Source organism: Balaenoptera musculus, chromosome 15 (genome assembly GCF_009873245.2).
Source record: "Balaenoptera musculus isolate JJ_BM4_2016_0621 chromosome 15, mBalMus1.pri.v3, whole genome shotgun sequence".
Taxonomy (NCBI): Eukaryota; Metazoa; Chordata; class Mammalia; order Artiodactyla; family Balaenopteridae; genus Balaenoptera; species Balaenoptera musculus.
The window spans coordinates 61,772,212-61,784,688 of NC_045799.1; the positions used below are offsets into that span (position 1 = coordinate 61,772,212).

At 41.7% G+C, this 12,477-nt stretch overlaps 1 protein-coding gene across 4 annotated transcripts in view; it reads left to right on the forward strand.

Moving 5' to 3' along the window:
* BFAR (bifunctional apoptosis regulator) overlaps nucleotides 1–12,477 on the forward strand; it is a 32,544-nt gene that overhangs the window by 11,895 nt on the left and 8,172 nt on the right. For all 4 annotated transcript variants that reach the window (XM_036825921.1, XM_036825920.1, XM_036825919.1 and 1 more), the window contains exons 2-5: nucleotides 1,302–1,638; nucleotides 2,995–3,199; nucleotides 3,929–4,098; nucleotides 6,131–6,275. In XM_036825921.1, the coding sequence (XP_036681816.1) occupies nucleotides 1,376–1,638; nucleotides 2,995–3,199; nucleotides 3,929–4,098; nucleotides 6,131–6,275 (783 nt within the window). In that variant the 5' untranslated portion in view covers nucleotides 1,302–1,375. The remainder of the gene's footprint in view (nucleotides 1–1,301; nucleotides 1,639–2,994; nucleotides 3,200–3,928; nucleotides 4,099–6,130; nucleotides 6,276–12,477) is intronic.

Below are 12,477 nucleotides of genomic sequence, written 5' to 3' on the forward strand. Positions count from 1 at the left end.
CAGGGAAATTGCTACCATTTATGGTCTACTTACCGTATGCCAGGCACTTTACTTGCATTCTCTTACTTAACTCTCAAAACCTCCCAAAGGGGTAAATACTATTACCATCCCTATTTATATATGAGCAACCTGAGACTCAAAGAAATCCAGAGCGCAAAGCTAGTAAATGGCAGAGCTGGGGTAAGAATGCAGGCAGCCCAGCCCTGGGACCTGTGTTCTTAACCACTGCCTGCAAAGAGCCCTTCTCTGCGTGACCAGTGTGGGTGATCGAGAGCAATTTACTTTCTTTCCTGTAACAACAGTGAGATTGAGAAACTCTTCCCCACCAGTGCCTACGCCATGCTAATTCCAGTAACAATCTGAATATCATTTCTTTAGCCCCTGTTTATACCATCCACCACCCTAGTTCACTATCTCTAACCCTCACAAGAAGCTTTGAAGGTTTGTGTACTCTAAGCACCATTCCACAGCTGAGGAAACAAGGCTCAGAGAGCCCAGGTAACTTAGGCACCGTCCGGGAGATGGAGAGTTGAGCTTCTAACTCCATGGCACCATCATACTGCTTCTCAATAAAAAACTCCCTTAAGACCCAGATAAGGATGAGAAGAGAATGGTCCTTAGCCATTTGCATATTAGTGACATTAGTGTGTTTCTGTGTCACCAAACTGGTGGGATCCAGAAGGCAGGATGTGCACGTTTGGGTTGGTTTGGGGTTGTGGGGGGGTGGATATTAAGCCCCAGGCAAGTGGACCTGACGCAGGGCACCTCAGAGAACCAGGCCTCACTGTCTTCCAGGTACTGTTCCTGTGGAAGCCTCTGAAATCAGGTGTCAAAAGAAATACTTACCTAAGGGGAAGGCAGATTTGTTTGGATAAACTCTGTTATTTATATGAAGTACATCTCTTGTTGCCGACTCCAGACATTTTCATGGGCCAAGAAGCTGGCTTATTTAAAATTATGTACGTTGAAAGGACTTTAGAAATTTCATTGAGAAAACTGAGGCCAGAGAAATTACATGTTCAAAGGAAGTTAGCAGAATGGAAGGATCTAGAATTCTCCAGCCTCCCCCATCCAAGTCCATTGAACCTTCCACTACACTATTTTGCTTTACCTAATTTTTGAAAGTATGACAATAGGTCAGAAAATTTTACTGATGTTTATGTGGTTTATGGAATGTAAATTTTTAGAAACCAAATTTGTCACATTTAAAAATCAGAGCTTTAATATCAATAGAATGGCTGTAATCTCAAACACCTACTATATTATTTTTCCTATTTCTGTTGTTGTCTCTTTTTTTCTAGATTTCGCGATGCTTTGCAGCAGTTTTCTGAGTGTGGAATTTTCTATGTCTGTGGATCCCAGAATTTGCTAAGAGATGGAAGAGTCTCCGCAGAATGATCTGAACACGACAAGCCTTGAGGAAGAGGACCCTCTCCAGAGCACCAGCCCTCGGATTTCTGTTAGGGAATTTTCCTGCCACTGCTGTTACGACATCCTGGTTAACCCAACCACCTTGAACTGTGGGCACAGCTTCTGCCGGCACTGCCTAGCTCTGTGGTGGGCCTCTTCGAAGAAAACAGAGTGTCCAGAATGCAGAGAAAAATGGGAAGGTTTCCCCAAAGTCAATATTCTCCTCAGGTAATGCTCATCCCATGCGGGTAGCTCATTGGGCCTGTACAGTGTGGTTTCTCTTACTGGGAGCAGCCGCATCTGGAAAGGCCAGAGAGGTGGCCTCAGGGGTCATTCTGGATCTGCTGGCATGTGAGTCAGGGAGCTCAACGACCTGGAAGTCCCGACTCCCTTCCTCACAGGTGACCGTGATTTGTTTGTTTATTATAAATGAGGGAAAGAAAGAAACGCTGGTTATCAGACCATTGTCTGTAACTCTTTGTACATAATACTTCTTATTGATGTGTATTCACTGAGAACACCCTAGGTCTCATAGAGAAAATGGTCTAACTGTATGATTCTCGAAAACTGGTTTGATGCTGGTTTTCATAATCTTTGACTAGACTCTGTTGCATTTATCACATTAATAGAGTTTCTCATGCATGGCATCACACAACAGTTGATAAGACCTTCAGATAGCAGGTTTTTTTCTGCTTCCATTCATAATGTTCATCATGTACCTGTGAGGTCTTTGAGGCTAAAATCCTTTTCTCTTGCCTTCTTGTTATCAACAGAGTACCAGGAAGTTCCATGAAAATATTAACCCATCATTCTCTTTTTCACAGGAGATGTATTTACACACACTTTGCTCTGACCTTTCAGCCTTGGCTTACCTGCAGGTTAACCTTAAATTGAAGAAGGGTTCTCTGATTGTGTATAATCGAAAATGAAGAGCCTACAGTATGACCTGAGTGTTGGTCTCACTCTTCACTACTGAACTGCACCTTTTTTCTTTTTAATGAGTTAATTTTTAATAACATAAGCAGTACATACATAGTCATTTACATTCTTTTAAAAAAATCAGAACATTGCTGATAAAGACCCCTTCAACCCCTCCTCCCCCATCTTACAATTCTTCCTTCCTTTTTCTCAGAGTAATTTCAGTTCTGACTTAGTTGTCATCTTTCAGATTTTTAAAAATACTTTTATACATTTATGTGCCAATAGGAAATGCAAATATTTCCTCACATCAGTGGTGTACTGTCTGTGTTTCTGCAGTTTGCAGTTTACTATTTCATTCAACAATGTGGATAAATTTATTCATCTTGATACACAGTGATATCCAGTAAATTCATTTTTAAAACTATGTATGTTTCCACTGTATGAATATGCTATGTTTTATTTAGCTGTTGCCCTAACAGTGGACATATAGGTGTTTCTGATTTGTTGCTGCTACCAACAGGGCCATAACCAATCTTCTTGTCCATTCTTCTAGAATCCTTGTATATTATTAAATGTTGATAGTAGTTTTATTTTGGCCTCTAAACATTATAAGTATATTTAGTCAAACAACCGTCTTGTGATTTTTTTTTCTGTTCTCCATAGGGATGCCATTGAAAAATTATTTCCTGATGCAATTAGAATGCGATCTGAAGACATTCTGCAGAATAATGACGTAGTCCAGAGTCTCGCAGCCTTTCAGAAGTATGGGAATGATAAGATACTTTCAGCTCCCAACACGGGCCGAGTGAATCAGCAGAGGGGAGGGGGATTCTTTTCCGGAGTGCTCACAGCTTTAACTGGTGTGGCAGTAAGTTTATGTCTCTCTGTCCCCCTCCCTCGCAGAGTTTCCTGTGAAGTCAGTTCTGTTGAAATACCCCTAAATGATTAATGATGTGACCGTATGTGGTAATTCACTATGTACATTGAAACCTGGGGATGTTGCCTATGCAAGTATATACAACATAATATTCAGAGCCCAGTAAATGTTCGTTTTGTCCTGTTTCATCCTCTTCACAACCTATGCAATAGGCACTGTTATTATTCCTGCTGTAGAGAGGAGCAAACCGGTGCAGAAAGGTGTTAAAGCTGGAACTCAAGGCCATGTCTTGAGCACAGCCCTTCACTAACTTCCAGTGTAGAGACTATTTTCTTTTTAAGATGTATCCATGCTACAAAAATCTAACTATTACAAATTTTCCAATAGAAAAGGCACGCGAGTCAGTTACACTGGCCAAATTGATGGGGAAAAGGGTGCAGTACTCCCTGGTGCCCTGCAGTGAGTCCTGTTCCTGTCTCTGTTCCCTGACAACCCGAGACTCAGCAGAGATGAGCCCAGCAAGGGTCGCGCTCCTCAGATCTCGGTGGCAGTGGTGTTCCATATCTACGGACTTGGCATCCATATCGGCTTCCGTATCTACGGACTTGGCATCATCCCCTTCCAGCTCAACCTTTTTCCTTCCTGGTCCCACGCTCACATATTTAGAAGCTGGCGTCTCTGATCCTGCTGTGGAATAAGGGCCATGTCACTTTTCCCCAGGTGGTCCTGCTGGTGTATCACTGGAGCAGCAGGGAATCTGAGCACGACCTCCTGGTGCACAAGGCTGTGGCCACATGGACAGCAGAAGAAGTTGTCCTCTGGCTGGAGCAGCTGGGCCCTTGGGCCTCTCTCTACAGAGACAGGTTTTTATCTGAAAGAGTAAACGGAAGGTGAGGAGCAAAATCTTCTGATACGTCACTGACATTTTTTAAACAGTTTTATTGAGACACCATCCACATAACCCCAAAATTCACCCATTTAAAGTGTATAATCAGTGGTTTTTAATATATTCACAGATATGTGCAGCCATCGCCACAGTCTGGTTTTAGAACATTTCCATCATCCCCAAAAAGAAAGCTCCTGCTAAAGGCAGTCAATCCTCATTTTCCCCTCCCGCAGCCCCCGGGAACCACCATTCTACTTTCTGTCTCCCGGATTTGCCTGTTCAGAGTATTTCCATTCTTCATTCATCCATTCTTCAGTTGATGGACATTTGGATTGATTCCATTTTGGGGCTGTTAGGAACAATGCTGCTGCGATCATTTGTATATAAAGGTTTTCGTGTGGACGTATATTTTCAATACTCAGTACTCTCTTGGAGTGGAAATGCTGGGTCATAAGGTAACTCTGTGTTTACCTTTTGGGGAACCATTGAACTGTTTTCTAAAGCAGCCGAACCATTTTATGTCATCGACTGACATTTTAATTGTTTGTTGCTTCCTGATTATAAAAGTAACATATATTTATTTATTTTAAAATAATAAAGTAGAATTGTAGGACATTAGAAATGAAATACCTTCATAATCTTGCTCTTCAGAGAAAACCACTATTATCATCTTGCTGGACACCTGTCCAGATTTTTTTCAATGTTTATACAGGCATACACATAGATGTGTTAAATAACGTGTTATTTATTTATTTAAACTGGAAATACGATTGTACTAAGCAGACCTGTGTTTATATGTATGTGTATAGGCTAGAGTCTATTAATCGATCTCTACCAGCACACATACGTGGTGTTTCCCTTTTTTCTGCTCCAGACGGTACCAGACTACGTTGTGCAAATGCTCTGAGGAACCCATTAGTTTGAGGAGCTCACTCATCGCTGAGCTATGCGTCAGCTTGCTTCTGCCCATCAGCAAATCCCCCTGCCCCTTCCTGAGCCCTGTCCATCTTTACTGGGGTCCCTCCCTTCCTTGAAGGGGGACCATGTAGGGGTGTTACTTAGACCACCAGGCAGCCGCTCTCTAACCCATTTGAGACAGACGTGTAGTCCACTCACTGCTAGGCTGCCCCACCTCCCAGCCTGGTCCATTTTTTCCCCCTGAACTGAGCTTTCAACACTTGACTCTCTATTGAGGAAGCAAAATGCTCCCACTGTCTGTTTTTTGTAAGAAGTTGCACCACCTCCCCACCCTCGCCCCCAATTGTGGTTAAAAAAACTTCTCTACCCACTTAATACAATGTGTCTTTGCGTAACTGTCTTCCTTCCAGAGGAGAGATTCCGAAACTGGAATGGCTGAGTGAAAGGGAATAAACCTTTACGGGGCACTTTTAACAAGGAATCACCGTAGAGGTGAATTCGCGTCTTCTGATGAAAGGAAGCAGATAAGGGATCTACAGTTATCTTTATTTAATCACTATCCCCAAACAACTACTCTTTTTTTTTGGCTGCGTGGGGTCTTCGTTGCTGCGCTCAGGCTTTCTCTAGTTGTGGCGAGCGGGGGCTACTCTTCATTGTGGTGCACGGGCTTCTTACTGCCGTAGCTTCTCTTGTTGCGGAGCATGGGCTCTAGGTGCGCGAGCTTCAGTAGTTGTGGAGCACGGGCTTAATTGCTCCGTGGCATATGGGATCTTCCCGGACCAGGGATCCCACCCATGTCCCCTGCACTGGCAGGTGGATTCTTAACCACTGCACCACCAGGGAAGTCCCCAAACAACTACTCTTAATGTCATAATGTTTTATTGGATTTCTTCCCAATTTTTTTTTCTATGCACACACACGTTAAAAAATAGAGGGACTGGCAAATAGTAAGCTTTCAGTTGTTTGCTGTTATTAATCTTATTTCATATGTTAGGTGTCTTACCTCAAGCCTAAAGTGTTTATCTGTGTTGATAAGGTGGAACTCCGACTGTGGAAAGTTTGCTTCCAGGATGTAATCTCAAAAGACATCTCCTCCTATCTCCTCGCCCACATCCTAGGTTGCTTTTAACTTTGACAGAGGAAGAATTTTCCAGGGCACCATATACCATAGAAAACAGCAGCCACCGAAGAGCCATCCTCATGGAACTGGAGCGAGTCAAGGCACTGGGTGTGAAGCCCCCGCAAAACCTCTGGGAATACAAGGTGAACTCTATTTTTTCAATGGAAAATAAGTATTGAGCACCAGATATCAGTTATCTGCCTGCCCACTGCTCATGAATACATCAGACAAAACTGAAGCCCCCTGCGTCCCCACTTTCCCTATGCCTGTGTATCCTTCCTGGGCCTGTTTTCCTACTTGTGTTCTGGGTATATATCCACAGCTCTAGGAACAATGTTCTAGGTTTTTAACCTTAACATAAAAGGCATGAACTGAGTTTACTATCCTTCTGCAAGTGGCTTTTGTCTCTGGCTCTGGCTCTTTTTCCCTTGTGCCATATTCCACTGCACAAGCGCGTGACCATTTGTACATTCTCCCATTGATGGCCACTGAGATTATTTCCATTTTTGCTATGAGAAACAGGGCTGCTGTGGACATTCTTGGAAAGTTCGTGTGCTCATGTGTAAGACTTTCTTTGTGCTATACACTGAGTAATAGGATTACTGGGTCACAAGTAATGCACATCTTCAGCTTTACCAGATGCTGATAAATTGTTCTTCAGTGTGACTGTAGCTGGTTCTCCTTCACAGAGAGAATTTAGCGAATACTGTACTGTAAAACGAATACTCTATTTTTTATTAGTCATAGAATGTCTGGAGTACACAGACCTACACCCTAAAAAAGACATCATGGAGAAAAATAAATACAAATAACCAATAAGTTTATGGGGGAAAAATGCTCACTGATAATTATGGTACAAATGAGACAACCCGCTGGCGTCATTCTCACCTATGACATTGTCAAGGATAAGAACCTTTCATGACGTGAGGAAAGAGGCACTCGTGTTTGCGGATCCTAAATTGGCGCAGTCTCTTTGGAGAGTGGTTTGTCAATAACTGTTATAATTTAAACCGCCTGTACTCTTTGGTCTACAGTTTCACTCCTTTGCATTTAGAGCACAGGCAGCATAGCGCTGTGATCAAGAGAGGGCTCGGCAGCCTGACTCCTGGGCTCCTCCCGGGCTCCTCCAGGACACACTGACTGTGGGAACGCCAGCAAGTCCCTGGGCCTCCTGGTCCCGTTTCCTCCTCAGCCAGTGACCTCAGAGAGTCACAGTGAGAACTGAATGTTTGAGTCACAGAAATTATTAAACAAGATGTTGGCCACAGTGTCATTGGTAATAGCACGTGGGAGACAACCTCAGCACCCATTGTTAGGAACAGGTTCAATAAATACAGCTCACCCATACACGTAGCCATTACAAAGGAACGAGGTGACCCTGGGTGCACTAACAAGAAATGATACCCAAGTTGTTAACTGAAAATAAAGAAAAACATGTTAGAAAACCTACACATTTGTATGTGTCATAGAAAATCTCTGGAAGGATACACAGACTGTTAACAATGTTTTCATCTAGGGATTGAGACTTGGATGGAAGGGTGAATTGTATTTGTCATTTAATACAATTCTGTGCCGTTTGAAAAAAATTGTGTTTATTTTGTGTATGTATTGCTTTAAAACTGAAAAAACACTAGTTTCAGAATTTTTGAAGAATGGGGATAGGGTCCTAAGATAGAAGATTTGTTGTTTTCTGTGTTGTTGTTGTTTGTCAGTTTAAAAAAAAAATCCCTACTTCTCTTCTATCATAACTTATTAGTTTTGTTAATGTAGTCAAACTCTGGACTTCTTGTAGCCAATATTAGTCCTACGGTGGGTTTTAATATCTGACAGAACTTTCTGGGTCCTGTATCCAGCAATGACCCTCTATTTAGACTCTGTCAAAGTAAACTTAATATTAACCAGAGTGAATGGGGATGGTATTCTGGTCCCACTGTAAAAAGCAAGCAGAACCTTATCATCAGTCTGCTCCTTCACATCTGTGCTTCAGCCCCTCCCCAGGGGTGGTCACTTGATGCTTAGCCTGCAGGCCGCGTGGTAAGTCTTCTGAGCGCGGCTGTTCTCGTCAGACTTGGGAGGGACAGCTCCCCACGGCAGCACCGTCATCGCGACCACCTCGCTGGGAGGTTGCTTTATCCTCCTTCTCTGATGGAAGGTAGCCCCAGAGCTGGGATGTTTTGGTCCAGCTGATCCCAGACCTACAAACACGTAACCCGGTCGTCTCCCTTTCTCCCGTACTGACCGAGACGTGGCTGGGTGCCTTCGGGCTCTATTTCTGGGACCTGTGTTCCCTTAGAGCCTGCACACCCAGTAGGAGCAGCAGCGCCCCCAAGGCCATTGGTTCTTGAGGGGTGAAAAGTGTTAAGTATTGCAGTGACTTGTGGCCCTCCGAAGACCACAGTACGTAAACAGATACACGGTATATCTGTGGTATTAACGTTTCATGGGGCAGGGGCGGGCTTATGAAAAAAATGTCTGTAAAAGGCTCCTTAAGGGGTAATAATGAAAAAAAGGTTGGGAAACACTGCTTTAAAATGAAGAACTACTTCCATACTTCTATGTCTCACCTAAGTTACAATATAGAGATAATTTTTAGAAGTTAGATTTTTCAAAAAACTTTTACTATGGAAAATTTCAAATATACCCAAAAGCAGGATAATAGTACAAAACTTCCATCAACCCATACGACAGCAACTCATGGCTATGTTTATTTCAGTAATACCTACTCCTGCTACCCGTGATTATTTTGAATCTGAGATAGCATATATTTCATAAGTAAATATTTTATTGAATCTCTAAAAAGTAAAGACTTTTTTTTTTTAATGTATGCGGCTGCATCAGGTCTTAGTTGCGGCATGCGGGATCTTCGTTGTAGCACTCAGGCTTCTCTCTAGTTGCAGCGCACGGGCTCCACAGGGTGCAGGCTCAGTAGTGGCGGCGCGCAGGCTTAGTTGCCCTGCAGCATGTGGGATCTTAGCTCCCCAACCAGGGATCGAACCCGCGTCCCCTGCATTGGAAGGCGGATTCTTAACCACTGGACCACCAGGGAAGTCCCTAAAAAGTAAAGACCTCTTGAAAAACAAAACTAAAATACCATAATATACCCCCCCCAATGAATAATTCTCTGATATTATCAAATAATTTGTCATTATTCAAATACCCTACTTTTTTTTTTTTTCAGTTGATTTGTTCCACGCAGGGTCCCAACAAGGTCCACATTTGGTTGTCATGTCTTTTTTTTTTTTTTTTTAATTGAGGTAAAGTTGGTTTTCAATATTATATTAGTTTCAGGTGTACAACATAATGATTCAATATTTTTATAGCTCATACCCCACTTAAAGTTATTATAAAAATATTTGCTATATTCCCTGTGCTAAACAGTATATTCTTATAGCTTACTTATTTTATATATAGTAGTTTGTACCTCTTAATCCCCTACCCCTGTCTTGCCCCTCCCACCTTCCCTCTCCCCACTGGTAAACGCTAGTTGGTTCTCTATATCTGTGAGTTGGTTTCTGTTTTGTTACAGGCGTTTGTTTGTTTTATTTTTTAGATTCCACATATAAGTCAAAATATACCTACTTATTTTTCTATGTCTGACTTATTTCACTAAGCATAATACCTCCAGGTCCATCCATGTTGTTGCAAAATGGCAAAGTTTCATTCTTTTTATGGAAGGGTAGTATTCCATTGTGTGTGTGTGTGTGTGTGTGTGTGTGTGTGTGTGTGTGTGTATTTATATGCCACATCATCTTTACCCATTCATCTGTTGATGGATACTTAGGTTGCTTCCATATCTTGGCAATTGCAAATAATGCTCTTATGAACATTGGGGTGCCTGCATCTTTTCAAATAAGTGTTTTTGTTTTCTTTAGATATATTCCAAGGAGTGGGATTGATGGATCATACGGTAGTTCTATTTTTAGTTTTTTGAGGACCATCCATACTGATTTCCACAGTGGCTGCAGCAATTTACATTCCCACCAGTGGTGTATAGGGGTTCCCGTTTCTCCACACCCTCTCCAGCATTTGTTATCTCTGGTGCTTCTGGTGATGGCTTTTCTGACAGGTGTGAGGTTTTGATTTGCATTTCTCTGATAATTAGTGATGCTGAGCATCTTTTCATGGGCCTATTGGCCATCTCACTGTCTTCTTTGGAAAAATGTCTGTGCAGGTCTTCTGAATTTTTTAAATTGGGTTGTTTGTTGGTTGTCATGTCTCTTAAGTCTCTTTCAGTCTATAGATTCTCCCTTCCTCTTGTCATTACCCTGCATTTATTTGTTGAAGAAACCAGATAATTTTCTCCTGTAGTTTTCTGACGTTTTGTACTTTGCCAGTTGTCTCTCTGTGGTGTCACCTAACAGGTCCCTTCTTCCCCTGCATATCCTATAATCCAGGAGTTGGTTTAGGTTTGGTGTTTTGGCAAGGCTGCTTTATAGGTGTGGCATTTTCTTCCATCAAGAGGCTCATAATGTCCCATGATCATTGATTGTTTAGATCCATTAGTTCATTAAGTGTTGCCAAATGGTGATACTGTAACTCTCTCATTTCTTTTTCACCTTGTTCACTGAAATACGTCTTTAATGAAAAGGAAATCTTCTGTCAACAGCCATTTTGATTATCCTAAGTACAGTTTATACCAGAAGGGCAGGTTAAATGCTTGATCTTCTCTGTTTACTTACCAGTTTCAGAATTTGCTTCCCTATTGTCCTCCAAACATGACCAATTTCTTTCTTTAGGATTATTAATAACTGAGGATTTTGACATTCTTGATGTATTTGAATACGTTTCAGTAGTTATTCTAATTGATGCTCCAACTGTCCCATCTTTTTTGAGTAGGAGTCTCCTCAAATTATTCTCTGAGTCCATTTTTTAAATTTAACTTTTGAATTGAGGTACAGCGTACTTGCTAATGAGTCCTTTTAACATGATTTATTAGTCTTTGATAGTTTCCGTTCTCACACGGCAAGATGTTCAAGTTACTCTTGCACCTTTCCTGCCCCAGACCTGGAATCAGCCATTTCACAAGTTGGACCTCTTAAAGATTTTTTTTAAATATAGAAAATGTTAGGTACATACAAAAATAGAGGGAAGAGAGTACTCATACCCAGCTTCAACGAGCATCGACTCGTGGTCACCCCTAATGCATCTGTACCCCTCCACCCTCTCCCCACACCCCCAGTCCTGGAATTATATTAAAGCATATCCACACATCATATTATTTCACCCCTAAATACTTTAGTGTGAAGCTCTAAAGAGAAGGACTTTCTTCTTAAATGTAACCGTTATCACACTTTAAAATTTTTATTGGTAAGCCACTGATAGCATCAAATAAGTTGAATATGTTTTAACAGTTTTGTTGAGCTATAATTGACATACACATATTTAAAGTGTACAATTTGCTAAGTTCTGACATATGTACACACCTGTGAAACCGTCACCACAATCAAGAGAGTGAACATATACATCACTCCCAAAAGCTTCTTCCCGCCCCTTTGTAAGCCCTCCTTCCCATCCCTCCCCTTTTCAATGAGTGTACAGTGGTATCTCACTGGCTTAATTTGCATTTCTCTAAGGATTAGTAATAATGAGCATCTTTTCATGTGCTTATTTGCCATCCTTCTACCTTCTTTGGTGAAGTGTCCATTCACATCTTTTGCCCATTTTACTTGATGCTTAGTAGCATCAAGTAAGTTGAATCATTTTTAAGTTTCTTTTATAATCAGGAAAAATATAAATGTACATTCATTATAGCAAAATTTACGGAAGTGAAGAAAATGAAAATAAATTGACCCTAATCCCACCTGAGATTCAGACATGGGTAACATTGCGTTTTGCTCTGTTTTCTTCTAGACAATTTTCTGAGTGTACTTAAAACAGCTGTTTTATTTTTGTATTCATTCCGCAAACATGTACTGACATCTCTTGGGAGCCAGGTGGTCCTTTAGGAAAGGGATCTCAGTCCTGAATCAGGCAGGCCCTGCTTTCACGGCACTGACACTGTAGAGGTGGATGGCTACACATCTTAGATCTTTTCTTCACCTAACGCTGTAACATGAGCATTATCCAACACTCCTCCTATACATTCCTCCGTGGCTGTATGAATTCTGGGCTAAATATCTACTGTAACTTCAGGACTGAGGTCACAGATTTCACTTTTTCTCTATTATGCACAATGCAAACACTAAGTATTTTGTGCATGAGGCCTTCTGATTTTTTTTATTAAGTGGTGCCCACTGATTACTTTCCCGAAAGGTTGTGTTCTTCTAAATGTGCCTAGGAGCTTGCTTCTCATCCCCCTATCCCTCCCCACCCATGGAGAGAGACTGGATCTTTCTATAATGTAGC